A 14,848-nucleotide genomic window follows, 5' to 3' on the forward strand; every position below is an offset into this window, starting at 1 on the left:
ATTCCATACATTCACAACTCTCTGGGTGGAAAAAATAGAATCTGTTTAAAAACTAAGATGAAAACATTATTATAATAATTCCTGGGTAGTCACATGCAAATATGCTGGGCTTTAAGTAATATAAATTTGACAGAAGGTTTTTAAAACGTCGGATAGATGTGAAGAGAATTGAAGAATCTCATTCTTGTTTCTTGCAGCTGTTTGGAAAGTGCTATTCCGTGCAGGAATCCTTGTTCCGATATAGACGTGCTATCACTAGATATTCCTGATTGCCAGAACAGGCTCCTTGTGCCTTTTAACGCTAGTCCTTAAGTTTTCTGATGAAGGCAGTCCATAAGAAGTGGGCAATTAGCCAGAGCCATGTTTTCTGAATTAGTTTCAGCGTCAGGGTTAGTAGCACATGCTGTACGTGAGGAATGCAGAATTGGCCACAGCAATTGAAGATTTCTGTGTAACTGTGCTGAATTATACACGTGTTGGACTCCATATCCTGACTGACAGGTCCTGGGGGTGAGAAGGTGGGTTCTAAGGGAAGGAGGTCTGCTCCACAGTTATTTAAGGGCCAGTTGTCTATTCGTAGGGCAGATACAAGATTTCCACCCCTCAGCGTGGAAGTCTTGCTACTGAGAGGTGCCGGCCAGTCATAGGCTAGCAGTTTTGGATCTATCAGTAATGGGAGTGGAGGCCACAGCTGATGCTGCACTTGTTGATGCTGAGAAGTGTTTTGGGAGTGGGGGGTCCATGAAGTGGCTGGGCAATTGGTGGGGAATTTGAGAGGCCACTCGGGGAGGCCAGAATCATAACCTCTTCTGCACTGTAGAGATTCTATTTGGCCCATTGGGTCTGCACTGACCCTCCGAAAAAGCCACTTACTTAGGTCCAATCACCCACCCTAACCCTGCACATGGCCAATCCACCTAACCCGCGCGTCTTTGGAGTGTGGGAGGAAACCAGAGCACCCGGAGGAAACCCATGCGGACATGGGGAGAATGTGCAAACTTCACACAGACAGTGACCCGAGCCAGGAATCAAACCCGGGTCCCTGGCGCTGTGAAGCAGCGGTGCTAACCACTGTGCGTTTCTTTGGGGCCGGTGGGCCAGTTAGGGAGAATTCCCCCTCAGGCTGCAGAGGGAAATTTGGTTGGCTAGCTGCTTGAAATGGGCGCCTCACAATGCCAGCTAAATGCCCATTGGCAGGGGAGAGTTAAATCTAGTTGATTGTACGCACTCTTGAAACTGCTGTCAGTTTCAGCTGCTTTATTGTCATTACCACCAGAAAATCTAGGTCATTAACAGGCTGGAGGAGGAAATGACTGCAGAAGCTCACTCTCTGCCTGACCAACATTCAGATACCATGGGGGGGAATGTTCACATTGGACACCGTTGTAGCACAAACAATTGTACACATTAGCAATTAGAGGGCGAGGGAGTGAATATCAGGCTGCACAACCTCCGCCATCAGTTTTCCGTGTGCCCAAAGTGAAGATGACCTCCCTTTGTTCAGTAGGAATAGTGATGAGGAGGAGCGGTGAGCGCATTTCCATCCCCACTGTCACCCCAAGGATAGTGAGGCATTGTGAAGACCACCTTGCTGTGTCCAGCTCAATTCCATGTCGATGGAGATGTTAGGGAAGGGTTTATGGATAACTGGCGAGTTAATTGTGATGACTGTCATTGTACTCTGCAGATTTTTACCCGATCGGTGATTGAGCCGATTGTCCCAGTGGCTCCAGCCAAAGATGTGACAACCTCCCCAGTGACAACACCACCAGATAATATAACCAGCCTGAACAGTCAGCTTTGCAGGAACACTGACAAGCAGAGGAAGAAATCCAAGATGACGGATGAAGAGATTCTTGAAAAATTAAGTATGTATTTAAAATTAAACACCTTTTTGATTTTAACTGAGGACCTGGTTAGAGTGATTTTAGATCTATTTCCTTACATCACATTTGAAGACCTGTTGGGGCTAATAGCACAACTTCATATTCATGTTTCCCATGGGCTGGAGTTTACAGAAATATTGTTGCGCCTCCCCCAGCTCCTCTCTCACCACCCCCACCCCCCCAGCTCCGCTCTCACTATTACAAATGCTAGTTCCAAAATGACCACCTTCAGCGAAGGCTGCCCTCCCTCCCCTATTGTCCACACGAGGGGTGGCAGTGGCAGGCAGAAAGTGGGACTCACACCATCCTCAAAAACCAACCTGATTGGCTGGTAGGTTCTAGCCTTGGTAACAACACAGCTCTAGTGTGTGCTGTCGCCAGGAGTGCGGGCTGTCTGGGCGATGGACTTTGGGGGGAAGCTAAATCCTGGGCTGTTTAGGGTTGGTAGGGATTGGGCATCCTGGTGTTGGGGGCTGGGAGGGCACGAAAAGGAGGCTTAACATCTTGGGGCACGAGGGTGTCGTCCCGTGTGCACACAGGGCACCTGCGAATTGGCATTGGCCACCTCTTCCTTCCTGATGGTTAATTTGAGTTTTAAAAACAAAGGCCCGCCCACTTCTGGACCACCCCCACCCCAGTCACAGCAACCATATTATGGCATGGCCAGCATTTAATTTGAGTTAATTGGTTTGTTAGAAAGCTCAATCACTAACTGTGTTTTTGAAATGATTATTTCAGCAATTGGCCACTTTTAGTGACAGAGTTAGGAATGGGTAGGAAGGCAGTGTGTAGATGCCAACCATCATTTCCATGCCCAACCACTGCCTCTCCAACAACCCCAATCCACTGCACTCACCAAGCTGAAAACACGTCTGACAGAGGGACCACAAAACCCACGTCATGGAAGATTGGAGGGAGGGAGAATTGTAACAATGTGATGGGCCTGTCTCCTTAATATTCAAGCTTCCAATAAAATGTTGTCCTCATTAAAAACGAAGCTGCTTTTGAAATGTCCGACGTGTTATGATTTCAATAACTTTACTCTTAACGTGACTTTTGTTTCAGGAAGCATAGTAAGCGTGGGTGATCCCAAAAAGAAATACACACGATTTGAAAAGATCGGGCAGGGGTAGGTGCAAGTTGTTTTTTATTAATTAAGACTGGCCAATTTTCAATCTAAAGCTGAGCTGCCGTATTATAAAACACGGAATGTGGCACCAACAACAACAATGGTCTTTCAGGACATCATTCTGTCTTTCCTTCAGAACCAATGACTGTGGCTGGTCATTTATGACATGGTTTTGGTCTGATTAACCGCTATCAATGCACAGAATTTGAATAAACAGCAAGTTACCTTTCAGTCCTGTACGGTACAGTCAGGGTTGGTGTGATTTGAAGACCATAAGAGCAGAATTAGGCCATTCAGTCCATCGAATATGCTTCACCGTTCGATCGTGGCTGATAAGTTTCGAGGCTTCAGCCTCCTGCCTTTTCCCCGTAACCATTGTTCCATTTACCAATCAAGAACCTATCTATCTCTCACTTAAATGCACTCAATGACCTGGCCTCCACAGCCCTCTGTGGCAATGAATTCCACAGATTCACCACCATCTGGCTAAAGAAATTCCTCCTCGTCTCAGTTCTAAAGGGTTATCCCTTTACTCTGAGGCTGTGCACCCCCACCTCCCCCCCCCCCCCGCCTCCTATTTTCTCCTACTAGTAGAAACACCTTCCACCACTGCCACTTTATCCAGGCCTTGCATTATTTTGTACGTTTCAATGAGATCCCGGCCCATCCTTCTAAACTCCATCAAAGTACAGACCCAGAGCCCAGAGACACTCCTTATGTCAAGCTTTTCATTCCTGCAACTGTCATTTGTTACAGTCGGTGCTGTATTCCGTGTGTTAACAGTGTGTAGTAGCGTCAATCACACAAGATAGTAGCTCAGGAACACTTATTGGAACTGAAGCTTTGCCTCTATTTATGTTGGCAGTGATCTTTGTGCCAAGTAAAAGTGATTGGCACATACTCTGGTTACAGCCATCATCCGGTTTCCTCACCATTTTAACAATTAGACACCATGGTAACCGTTAAAGATGCTGTGGAAATGGCACCATTCAGGTTTAAGCTTGATCTACTCAACATCCACAGATGTTCTCCAATATACTGATACGCAACACCCTGAGTATTCCAAGAGGCCAGAGTTTAATTAAATACACCTTTGGTTGTTCCTATAAAGTGTTAAGCATCAGATACAACACTAGGAGAGATGTATATATATTATATATAACTTTGAGAAAGGAAGTGGGTGGAGATGTATTCAAATATGCAAGAATTAGCCTCCCATTATTGGGCAGTGAGAGCAAGAATAAATACTGAGATGCTGTAAGATTCATGTGTCAAATAATCTTAATGATTATCACTTTTAAATTATTTGACAGATCAGCAAAGAGTAAGTTTTAGAATGTCAGATTTGCATCTTCCATAATGGATAAACATGCAAACTTTATGCAAAAAATGTGCAATTTCAGTTTGCTCCATTCAGTCATTCACCGGTTTATTCACTGTGTTAATGCGCTTGATTATCACCTGCGATCTCTGCTCAGTGCAGAGATGACGGGTGAAATTTTATATGTGTCGGGAGTGTGTGTTGCTGGGAGGACTGTGTGGGCGGGAGGGAGGGGTGTGTAGTAGGGGGTGGTATGAAGAGTATGTAGTGGAGGGGGAAATGTGGGGAGTGTATGTTGCTGGGTTGGGGGCGAGCAGAGTCCTTTAAACCCTCTATCTGCCTCTTCCTTTCCCCAAAATCAACTCCTCCCCCTCTTCAGATCAATAAGTTGATTTTTGCAATACAACCAATTAATCTTCATAAGTTACAGGGGCAGAATTAGACCATTTGGCCCATCGAGCCTGTTCCATCATTCAATCATGGCTGATATACTCCTCATCCCCCTTTTCTTGCCTTTTCCCCATAACCCTTCAATCCATTACCAATTAAAAATCTAACTCTTTCTTTAAATTGTCTCAGTATCCCAGCATCTACTGCGCTTTGATTCACAACTCTTTGGATGGAGTAGTTTCCCCTTAACACTGTTTTAAACTTGCTCCCCCTTATCCTTCAGACTATGATCTCTTGTCCTAGAATGCCCCACAAGAGGAAGTGTTCACTTCACGTCTCCTTTATCCATGTCTTTTATCATCTCAATTTGATCTCCCCTCATTCTTCTAAATTTCAGAGACTATAAGCCTAAACTGTTCAATCTCTCTGTCTCTCTCTCTCTCGCTCTCTCTCTCTCTCTCATATCTCTCCAGATTTAATTTTTTGTAGGACTGCTTGCCAGTTCTGGCCAGTGCACATGCTGCCATTGCCTCCCAGGTTGCGTTTCCATCCCTCTCCCCTGGGACAGCATCCAGTTACGGTGAAGAGGGTGTTTCCCCGCCCCCCCCTTGCCTCCACCGTCTCCAGTAACCGGGCCAGGCCAGCATCTGAAAAATAGGGAACTTTCTCCTGGAGGCCATTATTTCCTTCTGCATTGCCTGCCCGACTGTCCATCCTTTTATGGAACTGTTCCTTGTTAGAGCAGATCAGCTGCAGGTTGTTTGGGTGAGTCATGCGCCCATTAGAGTATTCCGACAAGTTTAATGCAGTTTGCCATGTTACTATGGAGGGGAAACCAAGTCAGCACTTGCAGATGTGCTGATGGAGGAGGAGGAGGGGGGGGATGCGTGGTGCGTGGATGTTTGCCTCTAATTTGGTGCCGCAAAACTGAATGACCTAATCCAGACAGCAAGGGAGAGGGATTAACCTCATCTGGCACCTTCCCCCTAAATGGCTGTTAAATTCTCCCCTCCACTTTGGTGCCTGGAGATTTATGAGGTCATGGTGCCCAGCGAGGAGCCTGCAAAATGGCCTCCGCTTGAGTCCCATGGCCCACTGCCCTACAAGAACAGATCAGCGGGCTGGGAGAAATCACCCCCGTGGTTTGGTACGTTTTTGATTGTTGTAAGGTGGCAAAACCAAGAGATTGGTGACCCTCTTTCCCTCATCCAGAAAATAATACCAGTGTAAAATTATTACATCTCTAGTTCTCTCCCAAACAGGCTATCAATATTGTGCCAATTTATGCCAGATTAAAAGTACATGAAATACTGGTGTTCATCAAGCCTGGTAATTCCATAGATAATGTACAATCCCACTGCAGCAATTTTAATCGTCTAAATTATATCAAATACATCCTAATCTTTAAACAAGACTGCACAATCCATATCTGTGCTCATAACTCATTATTCAACGCTAATCTAAGGCCAATATAATATGGTGATGACTGCCTCAAATTCAAATTTATTTCACGCAGGACCCATATATTACATTTACACACCTGCATGATTAAAAACTGACAGGATTGAATTGGCTGTGGATTTGTACAGACTGACCGTTACTGAGTTCCATTAACTGCATTCTATCCTGAATATTTAGAGTAGCAGCAGTGTGTATGATACCTAACCATGTAAAAGATCTGTGGCAAAGGTGTCAGTGAGGTTTTAAGTACCTTGCCAGCTCTGTCACTTACATGTTTTTTTTTGTATGTATAATTAAAATTAAAATCCTACTCACAATGAGTAGGATTTTCCAGCCCCTCCGTACATGGCACCACTGACTGCCGATGGGATCTTCCAGTTCCGCCAATACAGTTTTTTTTTTGGCGGGGGGGGAGGCAGGACTTGCCTGTCTCACCGCCAGGGAACCCACTGGTGAGGGGCGCCTTCTGCGGGACAGCTGGATCCAGCTGGCAGGAAGGGCCATAAAAATCCTGCCCAATGTCTTTTTTTTCCTCCTATTTACACGGGATGGTTCCATCATTGGTCAGATTGTACCTGTTGGTGTTCCCGGACTGGGGCCACCTTCCCCAATCCTTCTAGTGAGGAAGGTGTTGGAGAATTTTATAACTTGCTGTTAACACGCCTGTGCATTTGGTGTACTTTGGACGGTCCAAATGCTGAACATTTAAAGTTTACGTTTATTTAGTAGTGTCAGAAGCAGGCTTACGTTAACACTGCAACAAAGTTACAGTGAAAATCCCCTGATCGCCACATTCCGGCGCCTGTTCGGTTACACCGAGGGAAATTTTAGCACGGCCAATGCACCCTAACCAGCACGTCTTTCAGACTGTGGGAGGAAACCGGAGCGCCTGAAGGAAACCCGCACAGATACAGAACATGCAGATCCTGCACAGTGACTCAAGGCGGGAATCGAACCCGGGTCCCTGGAGCTGTGAGGCAGCAATACTAACCATTGTGCCACCGTGCTGTCCAACTTGCCTCCAGCCATGAAGTTCTACCTCAGCTGTATTAGTTCTTGAGTTTGATTACTGGTCCAGTCCAATAATAAAACTTCAATCATTTGAATTGTGCTCATTAAGAATTGAATTGAGACTGCCCCAGGTTTGTTTCATTCAGCAGAGTTGAGAGAAAATGTCCCTTCTGTTATTCAGAATCACATTGTACTCCCCGAGTCTGAATCCCATGCTTCCCAACACTCCTGTTTAAATACTTATTTCTGTATAGGATTTCCTGATTTTGCTTCAATCAAATTAGGGAGATGTGAAAAGATGTCTTCAAATTACTCCGGTTTCCTCCCACAGCCCAAAGATGTTTGGGTTAGGTGGATTGACCGTGCTAAGTTGACCCTAGTGTCAGGGGGATTAGCAGGGTAAGTGAGGGTTACGGGAGTAGGGCCTGGTTGGGATGTGGTCGGTACAGACTTGAAGGGCCGAATGGCAGCCTCCTATACTGTAGGGATTCTAAATTGGAAAGGGACGTCTTGGAAAATCTGTCATGGGCTGACTGTAGCACTCAGTAAATGAATCCAGCTGTGTTTACTTTGTATCACTTTAAACTGTTCCTCACCATTATTGATTATCAGACCAGTTTTTACCTTCTGTAATTTAATTCTGTACTTAAAAAGCTTTGATTATCATCAATACCAATAGTAACGGATCCACAAGATCTTCATCTGTGCCCAATTTGAATATTTAGTGGAGAGTTTGCTGTCTTCTGGCAGGGAAAGGCGTTGGGGTTGGTGCAGGTGAGACACATCCGCATTTTAAAAGTCCACCAGCCCAGTTTATTCCAGCCAGCCAGTCTCTGGATACCAGAGGAGTTTGGGTGGAGTCACCTAGGTTCCCCTTCTCTCTACAGGATAGGACTATCTTTACCATACCAAACAGAATTTTGCCTGCATATTTCCAGTGAAAGTAATCTTTTAGACCATAAGGTATAGGAGCACAATCAGGCCATTCAGCCCATCGAGTCTGCTCCATCATTCAATCATAGCTGACGTGTTTCTCAACCGAATTCTCCGGCCATTCCCTCATAACCATCAATTCCCTTACCAATAAAGAGCCAATCTATTGCTGATATTTGCTTTCAGTTATATTCTATTCTCAAACGGTTAACTCTGCCGAGAAGCATGCACTATTTGAGATTCTGCTTAACACAAATTACTTGGAACACCAGTCGGCTAAGGATTATGTGTTCTGACACATCAGAGCAGTGTGAGACAATACAGATTATCCAGCATTTCCAGAGACATTTGTGCCATTAATGTTGGAATGAGTTTTATTTCAAAATGCTGAGCAGAAGTATTACCTAAACAGACAATGTTAGTGCAGCAGCCTGAAAGGCAATGGAGGCAGCTCCTCACTTGAAATGGTAGATTTAATTGGCAGCTCCAAATCTTGACCCATGGAGCTCTGGAAGAGTCTCTCTCTCTCTGGTCAATGAGGGAAGCTATAAGCTTAAGTTCAGTATGTACACATCAGCTTCTTAAAGCAAGATATACTATTCAGTTCAGGGATTGTTGACTTGTAAAGTGAACCCATTAATAGTGGTAGAAATGGTAGTTTCATTTATGTTTAATGATATCGGGAATTGATTCAATCAAATTAAAAAGTAGGACCACAAAGGTAATAATTTCAGAATTAGTAGCAGTGTCATGTGCTGGCAAGAGTAAAATAACAGCTCATAACTGATGGATGCGTGGATGGAGAGATGGTGTAGAAGGGAGGGATTCAGATTCTCGGGACATTGAGACCAGTTTTGGGGAAGGTGGGACCAGTACAAGGAGGATAGATTGTATCTGCCTGATGTTCTGCGAGGGGAGAAAGAGATGTCATCCTTCATAAGAGGTTACTAGGCAAAATTAAAGCACGTGGATAGGGGGTGTCATGCATTGGCATGGATCGCAAAATGTTTGACAGAAAACAGAGTGGGAATCTGTGTTTTCTCTTGTGGTAGGCAGTAAATAGTGGGGGAGGTCACTGCCATCGGTGCTTGGGCCCCAGCTGTTCACGATGTATATAAATGACAACACAAAACTGGGTGGGATTGTGAGTTATGAGGAGGATGCAAAGAGGCTTTAGTGTGATTTAGACAATGAGTGGACAAACACATGGCAGGTGCAGTATAACATGGCTAAATGTGAAGTTGTATGCACCTGTGTCCCTATCTAAGAAAGGATATACTTGTCATTGAGGGAGTGCAGTGGAGGCTCACTAGGCTGATACCAAGCTTGAGGAGAGATTGGTACGATGGGGTCTATTTTCACTGGGGTTTAGCCCTTTGTCAGAGCCATCCAGACTCAATGTTGGCTCCATTCTCTCTCCAAGGATGCTGTGAGACCTGAGATTTTTCAGCATTTTCAGTTTTTGTTTCAGATTCCAGAATCTGCAGCGTTATACCTTTTATCTGTATGTAGATAAATACCTTTTATCTGTATGTAGGGAGGATGTTTTCCCTGGATTGGGAATCTAGAACCAAGGGGACACAGTCTCAAGAGATCAGAGAGATCATTTAGGACTGAGATGAAGAAAAAGTTCTTCACTCAAAGTGAACCTGTGGAATTGTCCACCATGGAAAGCTGTGGAGGTCAAGTCATTGAATGTATTCAAGAAAGAGAGAAGTTTTTAGATTATTATGGCATCAAGGAGTATGTGGAGAAAGCAAGAATATGTCATTGACATCAAGGATCAGCCATGATCATGTTGAATGGCAGAGCAAGCTCACAGAGCCAAATGGCCTACTCCTGCTCCTAGTTTCTGAGGTTTAAAGTTTATTCATTAGTATCACAAGTAGGCTTACATTAATATTACAATGAAGTTACTGTGAAAATCCCCTCAATGCCTGGATTCAGCTTTCTCAGGAATCAGTCTGATGAGCAGTCCCTCCATGGCAAATATATTCTCCTTGGGTCAGTAGACCAAAACTGTGCCCAATATTCCAGGTACAGTCTCACCCAAGACTCTCTACAGCAAGACTTCTTAACTGGCTCAGCTCTCACATCCACTCCCTCAACCTTTTGAGTGGGGTGGAAAGGTCCAGAGAGAGAAAGAAAAACAACTCCTATTTTTAAAATGCACCCTTTCATGTTGATGCCTAAAATGTCACTGATAGAAGACAGAGTCAATTATTGCTCTTAAAATTGAGCAAAGGGTTGAGATAACCATAGATCAAATGCTTAGAAAAATGTATCTTTCCTATAGCAATCTTGTAAAAGGATGAACATATGCTTGTTTATTTAAAGTCTGAAGAATATTCAACCCTTAGAGCCTTTTGGAATAATGCTCATCTGTGTTACAAAATAATTATCTTTAATATTATACATTTATACTAAATAATACTCCATATTTAAGCCTGGCTTTAAAGTGAAGTTAATAATAGCAATGTTGTTTCAGTCTTCCCTGTAATTTTAAAAGTAAAAAACCCTCTTCAATGATATCTTCCAAGCTGAAACAATTCTCTGAATAAAATGTAAATGAATGACTGATTTCATTCTGACCTCATCGTGCATCGTGGCACAAGTTAACTTGATCTTTCCAGTTTATTTTTTAAATTGAACAGTCAGCTTCACTAAAGATTAGGCCTCACAATTTCTCAGTGCAAACTTGCCTCGACAGCTATCGCGGCTGGTTCTAGGGCTATGGAGTGCAGAAAGAAATTGAGACAAGTGGTACTGCTTAAACTTTCTAAACATTTCAATTGAAGTATTAGGCAGGGGAGTTTCGGCCAATTGCTGGGTAATAAGGGGAGGCGATGGCCCAGTGGCATGTTCGCTCGACTATTAACCAAGAAACTCAGCCAATATTCTGTAGACCTGGGTTTAAGTCCCGCCACGGCAGATGGTGGAATTTGAATTCAATAAAAAATCTACTAATGACCGTAAAACTGCTGTCGGAAAAATCCATCTGGTTCAAATGTCCTTTAGGGAAGGAAATCTGCCATCCTTACCTGGTCTGGCCTACATGTAACTCCAGAGTGATAGCAATGTGATTGACTTTCAACTACCCTTGGACAACTAGGAATGGACAATAAATGCCGGCCAGCCAGCGACACCACATGTCCCACAAATTAATTTTTTTTAAAAAAAACTAATGGTACAGCAGAATTTGATAGATTCGTTATAAATGCAACTTTAGGGATTTTTTTTCGTATTGCACTTTGCTCTTATTTATGTTTATGATTTACACAGATGATTTGGAGTTGGGGACCAAGTGTAGTGTGTCAAAATTCGCAGATGACACGAAGATGGGTGGCAGAGCAAAATGTGCAGAGGACGCTGAAAGTCTGCAAAGGGATATAGATAGTCTAAGTGAGTGGGCGAGGTCTAGCAGATGGAGTACACTGTTGGTAAATGTGAGATCATCCACTTTGGTAGGAATAACAGCAAAATAGACTATTACTTAAATGTAAAAAATTGCAGCATGCTGCTATGCAGAGGGACCTGGGTGTCCTTGTGCAGGAGTCTTAAGGAATTGGTTTGCAAATGCAGCAGGTAATTAAGGCAGCAAATGGAATTTTGTCCTTCATTGCTAGAGGGATGGAGTTTAAAAACACTGAGATTATGTTGCAGCTGTATAAGGTGCTGGTGAGGCCACACCTAGAGTACTGCGTACAGTTTTGGTCTCCTTACTTGAGAAAGGATATACTGGCACTGGAGGGGGTGCAGAGGAGATTCACCAGGTTGATTCTGGAGTTGAGAGAGTTGGATTATGAGGAGAGACTGAGTAGACTGGGGATATACTCATTGGAATTCAGAAGAATGAGGGGAGATCTCATAGAAACTTGTAAGATTATGACGGGAAAGGATAAGATAGAAGCAGGGAAGTTGTTTCCACTGGCGGGTGAAACTAGAACTGGGGAGCATGGCCTCAAAATAAGGGGGAGCAGATTTAGGACTGAGTTGAGGAGGAATTTCTTCACACAAAGGGTTGTGAATCTGTGGAATTCCCTAACCGGTGAAGCAGTTGAGGCTCCCTCATTGAATGTTTTTAAGGCAAGGATAGATAAATTTTTGAACAGTAAAGGAATTAAGGGTTATGGTGAGCGGGTGGGTAAGTGGAGCCGAGTCCACGAAGAGATCAGCCATGATCTTATTGAATGGCGGAGCAGACTCGAGGGGCCAGATGGCCGACTCCTGCTCCGAGTTCTTATGTTTGAGGTTGTTGTGGGACCGGATTCTCCAACCTTACCCATGGTTGGGATTCTCCTGTCCTGCTGCTGTAAACGAGATTAGGTTGAGTTCCACATTCTGTGTTCTCGGTGGAAGTGGGGCGTGTAAGACCGGAAAATTCCAGCCGTGTTGATGCTGAACATGAGAAGCTACCCTGTTCTTCACAGGGTGAAGTCTCTGTAATATTGCTATTTGTGCAGGAAGTTTTAATAACGAACATGCTGATCATTCCTGTTTTGCTTCATTTCTTTAGAGCATCAGGCACGGTATACACAGCAATAGATATTGCCACTGGACAAGAGGTAAGTCCCTGTCCTTGCGTATGATGCATCAGATAATGTGTCTTTGTCCTGTTTATTTTGCATTTGTGGAGTGTGGCAGTCTTCCTGTATTATTGTCAATTCATAGAATCCCTACAGAGCAGAAGAGCCTTTCATTAGTTGCCCACTGGAGGGGTTCCATCGCATACACATTGGGAGACATCTACAAATATTTCCATCCCAAAATTTGACATGTAGGGGCAGGAAGGCAGCAGGGTTCTCACTTGGATCACCCCCCCATCCTCCCTTCTTCACCCCCCATCCTCCTTCCCCGAAATAAATGCCCACTCTGCCAATATTCAGCTCCTGGGAGTGTTAAATTCAGCTCCCTATGTGTAATCCAATGCAAAGATTTTACTGGACCGGTGGTTAGCACTGTTGCCTCACAGGGCTAGAGACCCGGGTTCAGTTCTGGCCTTGGTTTACTGTCTGCGTGGAGTTTGCACATTTTCCTCGTGTTTGTGTGGGTTTCCTCCAGGATGCTCCGATTTTGTCCCACAGTCTGAAAGATATACAGGTTAGGTGCATTGGCCGTGCCAAATTCACCCTCACAGTACCCAAACAGTTGCTGGAGTGTGGCGACTAGGGAATTTTCACAGTAACTTCGTTACAACGTTAATGTAAGCCTACTTGTGACACTAATAAATAAACAAGGAACAAAAACATTCCAAATCTTGTGCAAATATCTAAAGTTACAAAGCAGCAGAGCGGGTTTGATCTGAATTGCCCATTGCCTTTTAGAAGCATCGGGAACAGTGATTAGCACTGCTGCCTCAGTGCCACAGACCCCATTCAATTCCCAGCTTGGGTCACTCTCTGTGCGGAGTCTGCACATTCTCCCCATGACTGCGTGGGTTTTCTCCAGGTGCTCTGGTTTACCTCCCGGCCCAAAGGACACGCTGGTTAAGTGCATTGGCCATGCTAAATTCCCCCTCAGTGTACCAGAACAGGTGACCGGAGTGTGGCAAATAGGGGATTTTCACAGGAACTTCATTGCAGTGTTAATATAAGCTTACATGTGAGACTAATAAATAAACATTAAAACACCTTTCGCTGCCTACATTCAACTTTCAGACCTTTTGTTTGGCTTACAAAATGATCACATCTGCGCTGTCTGGTGACAATGGATACAGTGCCTGGTAATTACTACACACCTCATTTTCTCAGATGGGATCCAAATTGAAACAATATTTGGACATTTTCCAAATATTCATAAATTGTCCCAATCCATTAGCATTTGTATCTAGAATAAAGATTCAGAATCAGTGAGGCTGAATGATGCTCTTTCTCCGCCTTCACTGCATCAGTAATATTTTCCTTCAGAGAGCTCTCTTACCTCGCCAATGTTAATTTGCATTTGTAGACCGGTTCCAATCAATTACCAGAATATTCTGCATAATTTCTCCGAGGAGCTTTTGAGTCCTTTCCAACTACATGGCATTTGTTTGACATTTTGGACTCTGGAGCTGACAGCCATCTCACTGGATAGCATTTAAATTGATTTCCAGTTCAGCGCATTCCTCATCTGACAGTGAAGAGCAGACACTCTATCCCCGGGGCTTTTATCTTGACGGGAATTGTTGAACATTGGGGCGGGGGCTTGGCTACGATTGCTGTTGTTACAATTCCAGCTGATAATACAGGACAAATCAGAGCCCCGGGTGAAACCTGGCTGATAGATCCTAACTGTGTGTTTTTTTCAAAATATAAGCCAGGGAAAGCTACTGAATAAATTCACAGGAGTTCACTAGTGAACTTCTACCGTAAAAGAACAAAACATTTGTCATAAAATGAAAAATGGAGTATATTACACCAGATCACAAAGGTTGGAAAGATCATGAGACAAATACCAGAAAAAAATTCAAACTCTCACCAGCCCTTTTATTCCAGCAAAATCCTTACAGACTCAGAACCCAGTGAAGATTTACCACTATCTTAACAACCAAACTTCTTGCTTAGGTTGGCCCAGTTACAAACTTTTTCTAAATGTTTTGCGCCATTCTTAAAGTTACAAAACTAATACTTGGAATGGACTAGGCAAACTCAAGTCCATTCCTTGCTTGCTCCAAAATCCAATTCATGGTCCCCACAAGAGAGACGAGCAAGATCCAAGCTAACAAGATAACCCAAGCCC

General features: G+C 44.0%; 1 protein-coding gene across 5 annotated transcripts in view; it reads left to right on the top strand.

The window, feature by feature from the left end:
• The window catches only part of LOC145342393 (serine/threonine-protein kinase PAK 3), a 247,444-nt gene that overhangs the window by 205,998 nt on the left and 26,598 nt on the right, over nt 1–14,848 (top strand). For all 5 annotated transcript variants that reach the window (XM_080187944.1, XM_080187945.1, XM_080187943.1 and 2 more), the window contains 3 exons: nt 1,688–1,868; nt 2,952–3,015; nt 12,648–12,696. In XM_080187944.1, the coding sequence (XP_080044070.1) occupies nt 1,688–1,868; nt 2,952–3,015; nt 12,648–12,696 (294 nt within the window). The remainder of the gene's footprint in view (nt 1–1,687; nt 1,869–2,951; nt 3,016–12,647; nt 12,697–14,848) is intronic.

The sequence above is a fragment of the Carcharhinus amblyrhynchos genome, chromosome 4 (assembly GCF_965287045.1).
Source record: "Carcharhinus amblyrhynchos chromosome 4, sCarAmb.v2.hapA, whole genome shotgun sequence".
NCBI lineage: Eukaryota > Metazoa > Chordata > Chondrichthyes > Carcharhiniformes > Carcharhinidae > Carcharhinus > Carcharhinus amblyrhynchos.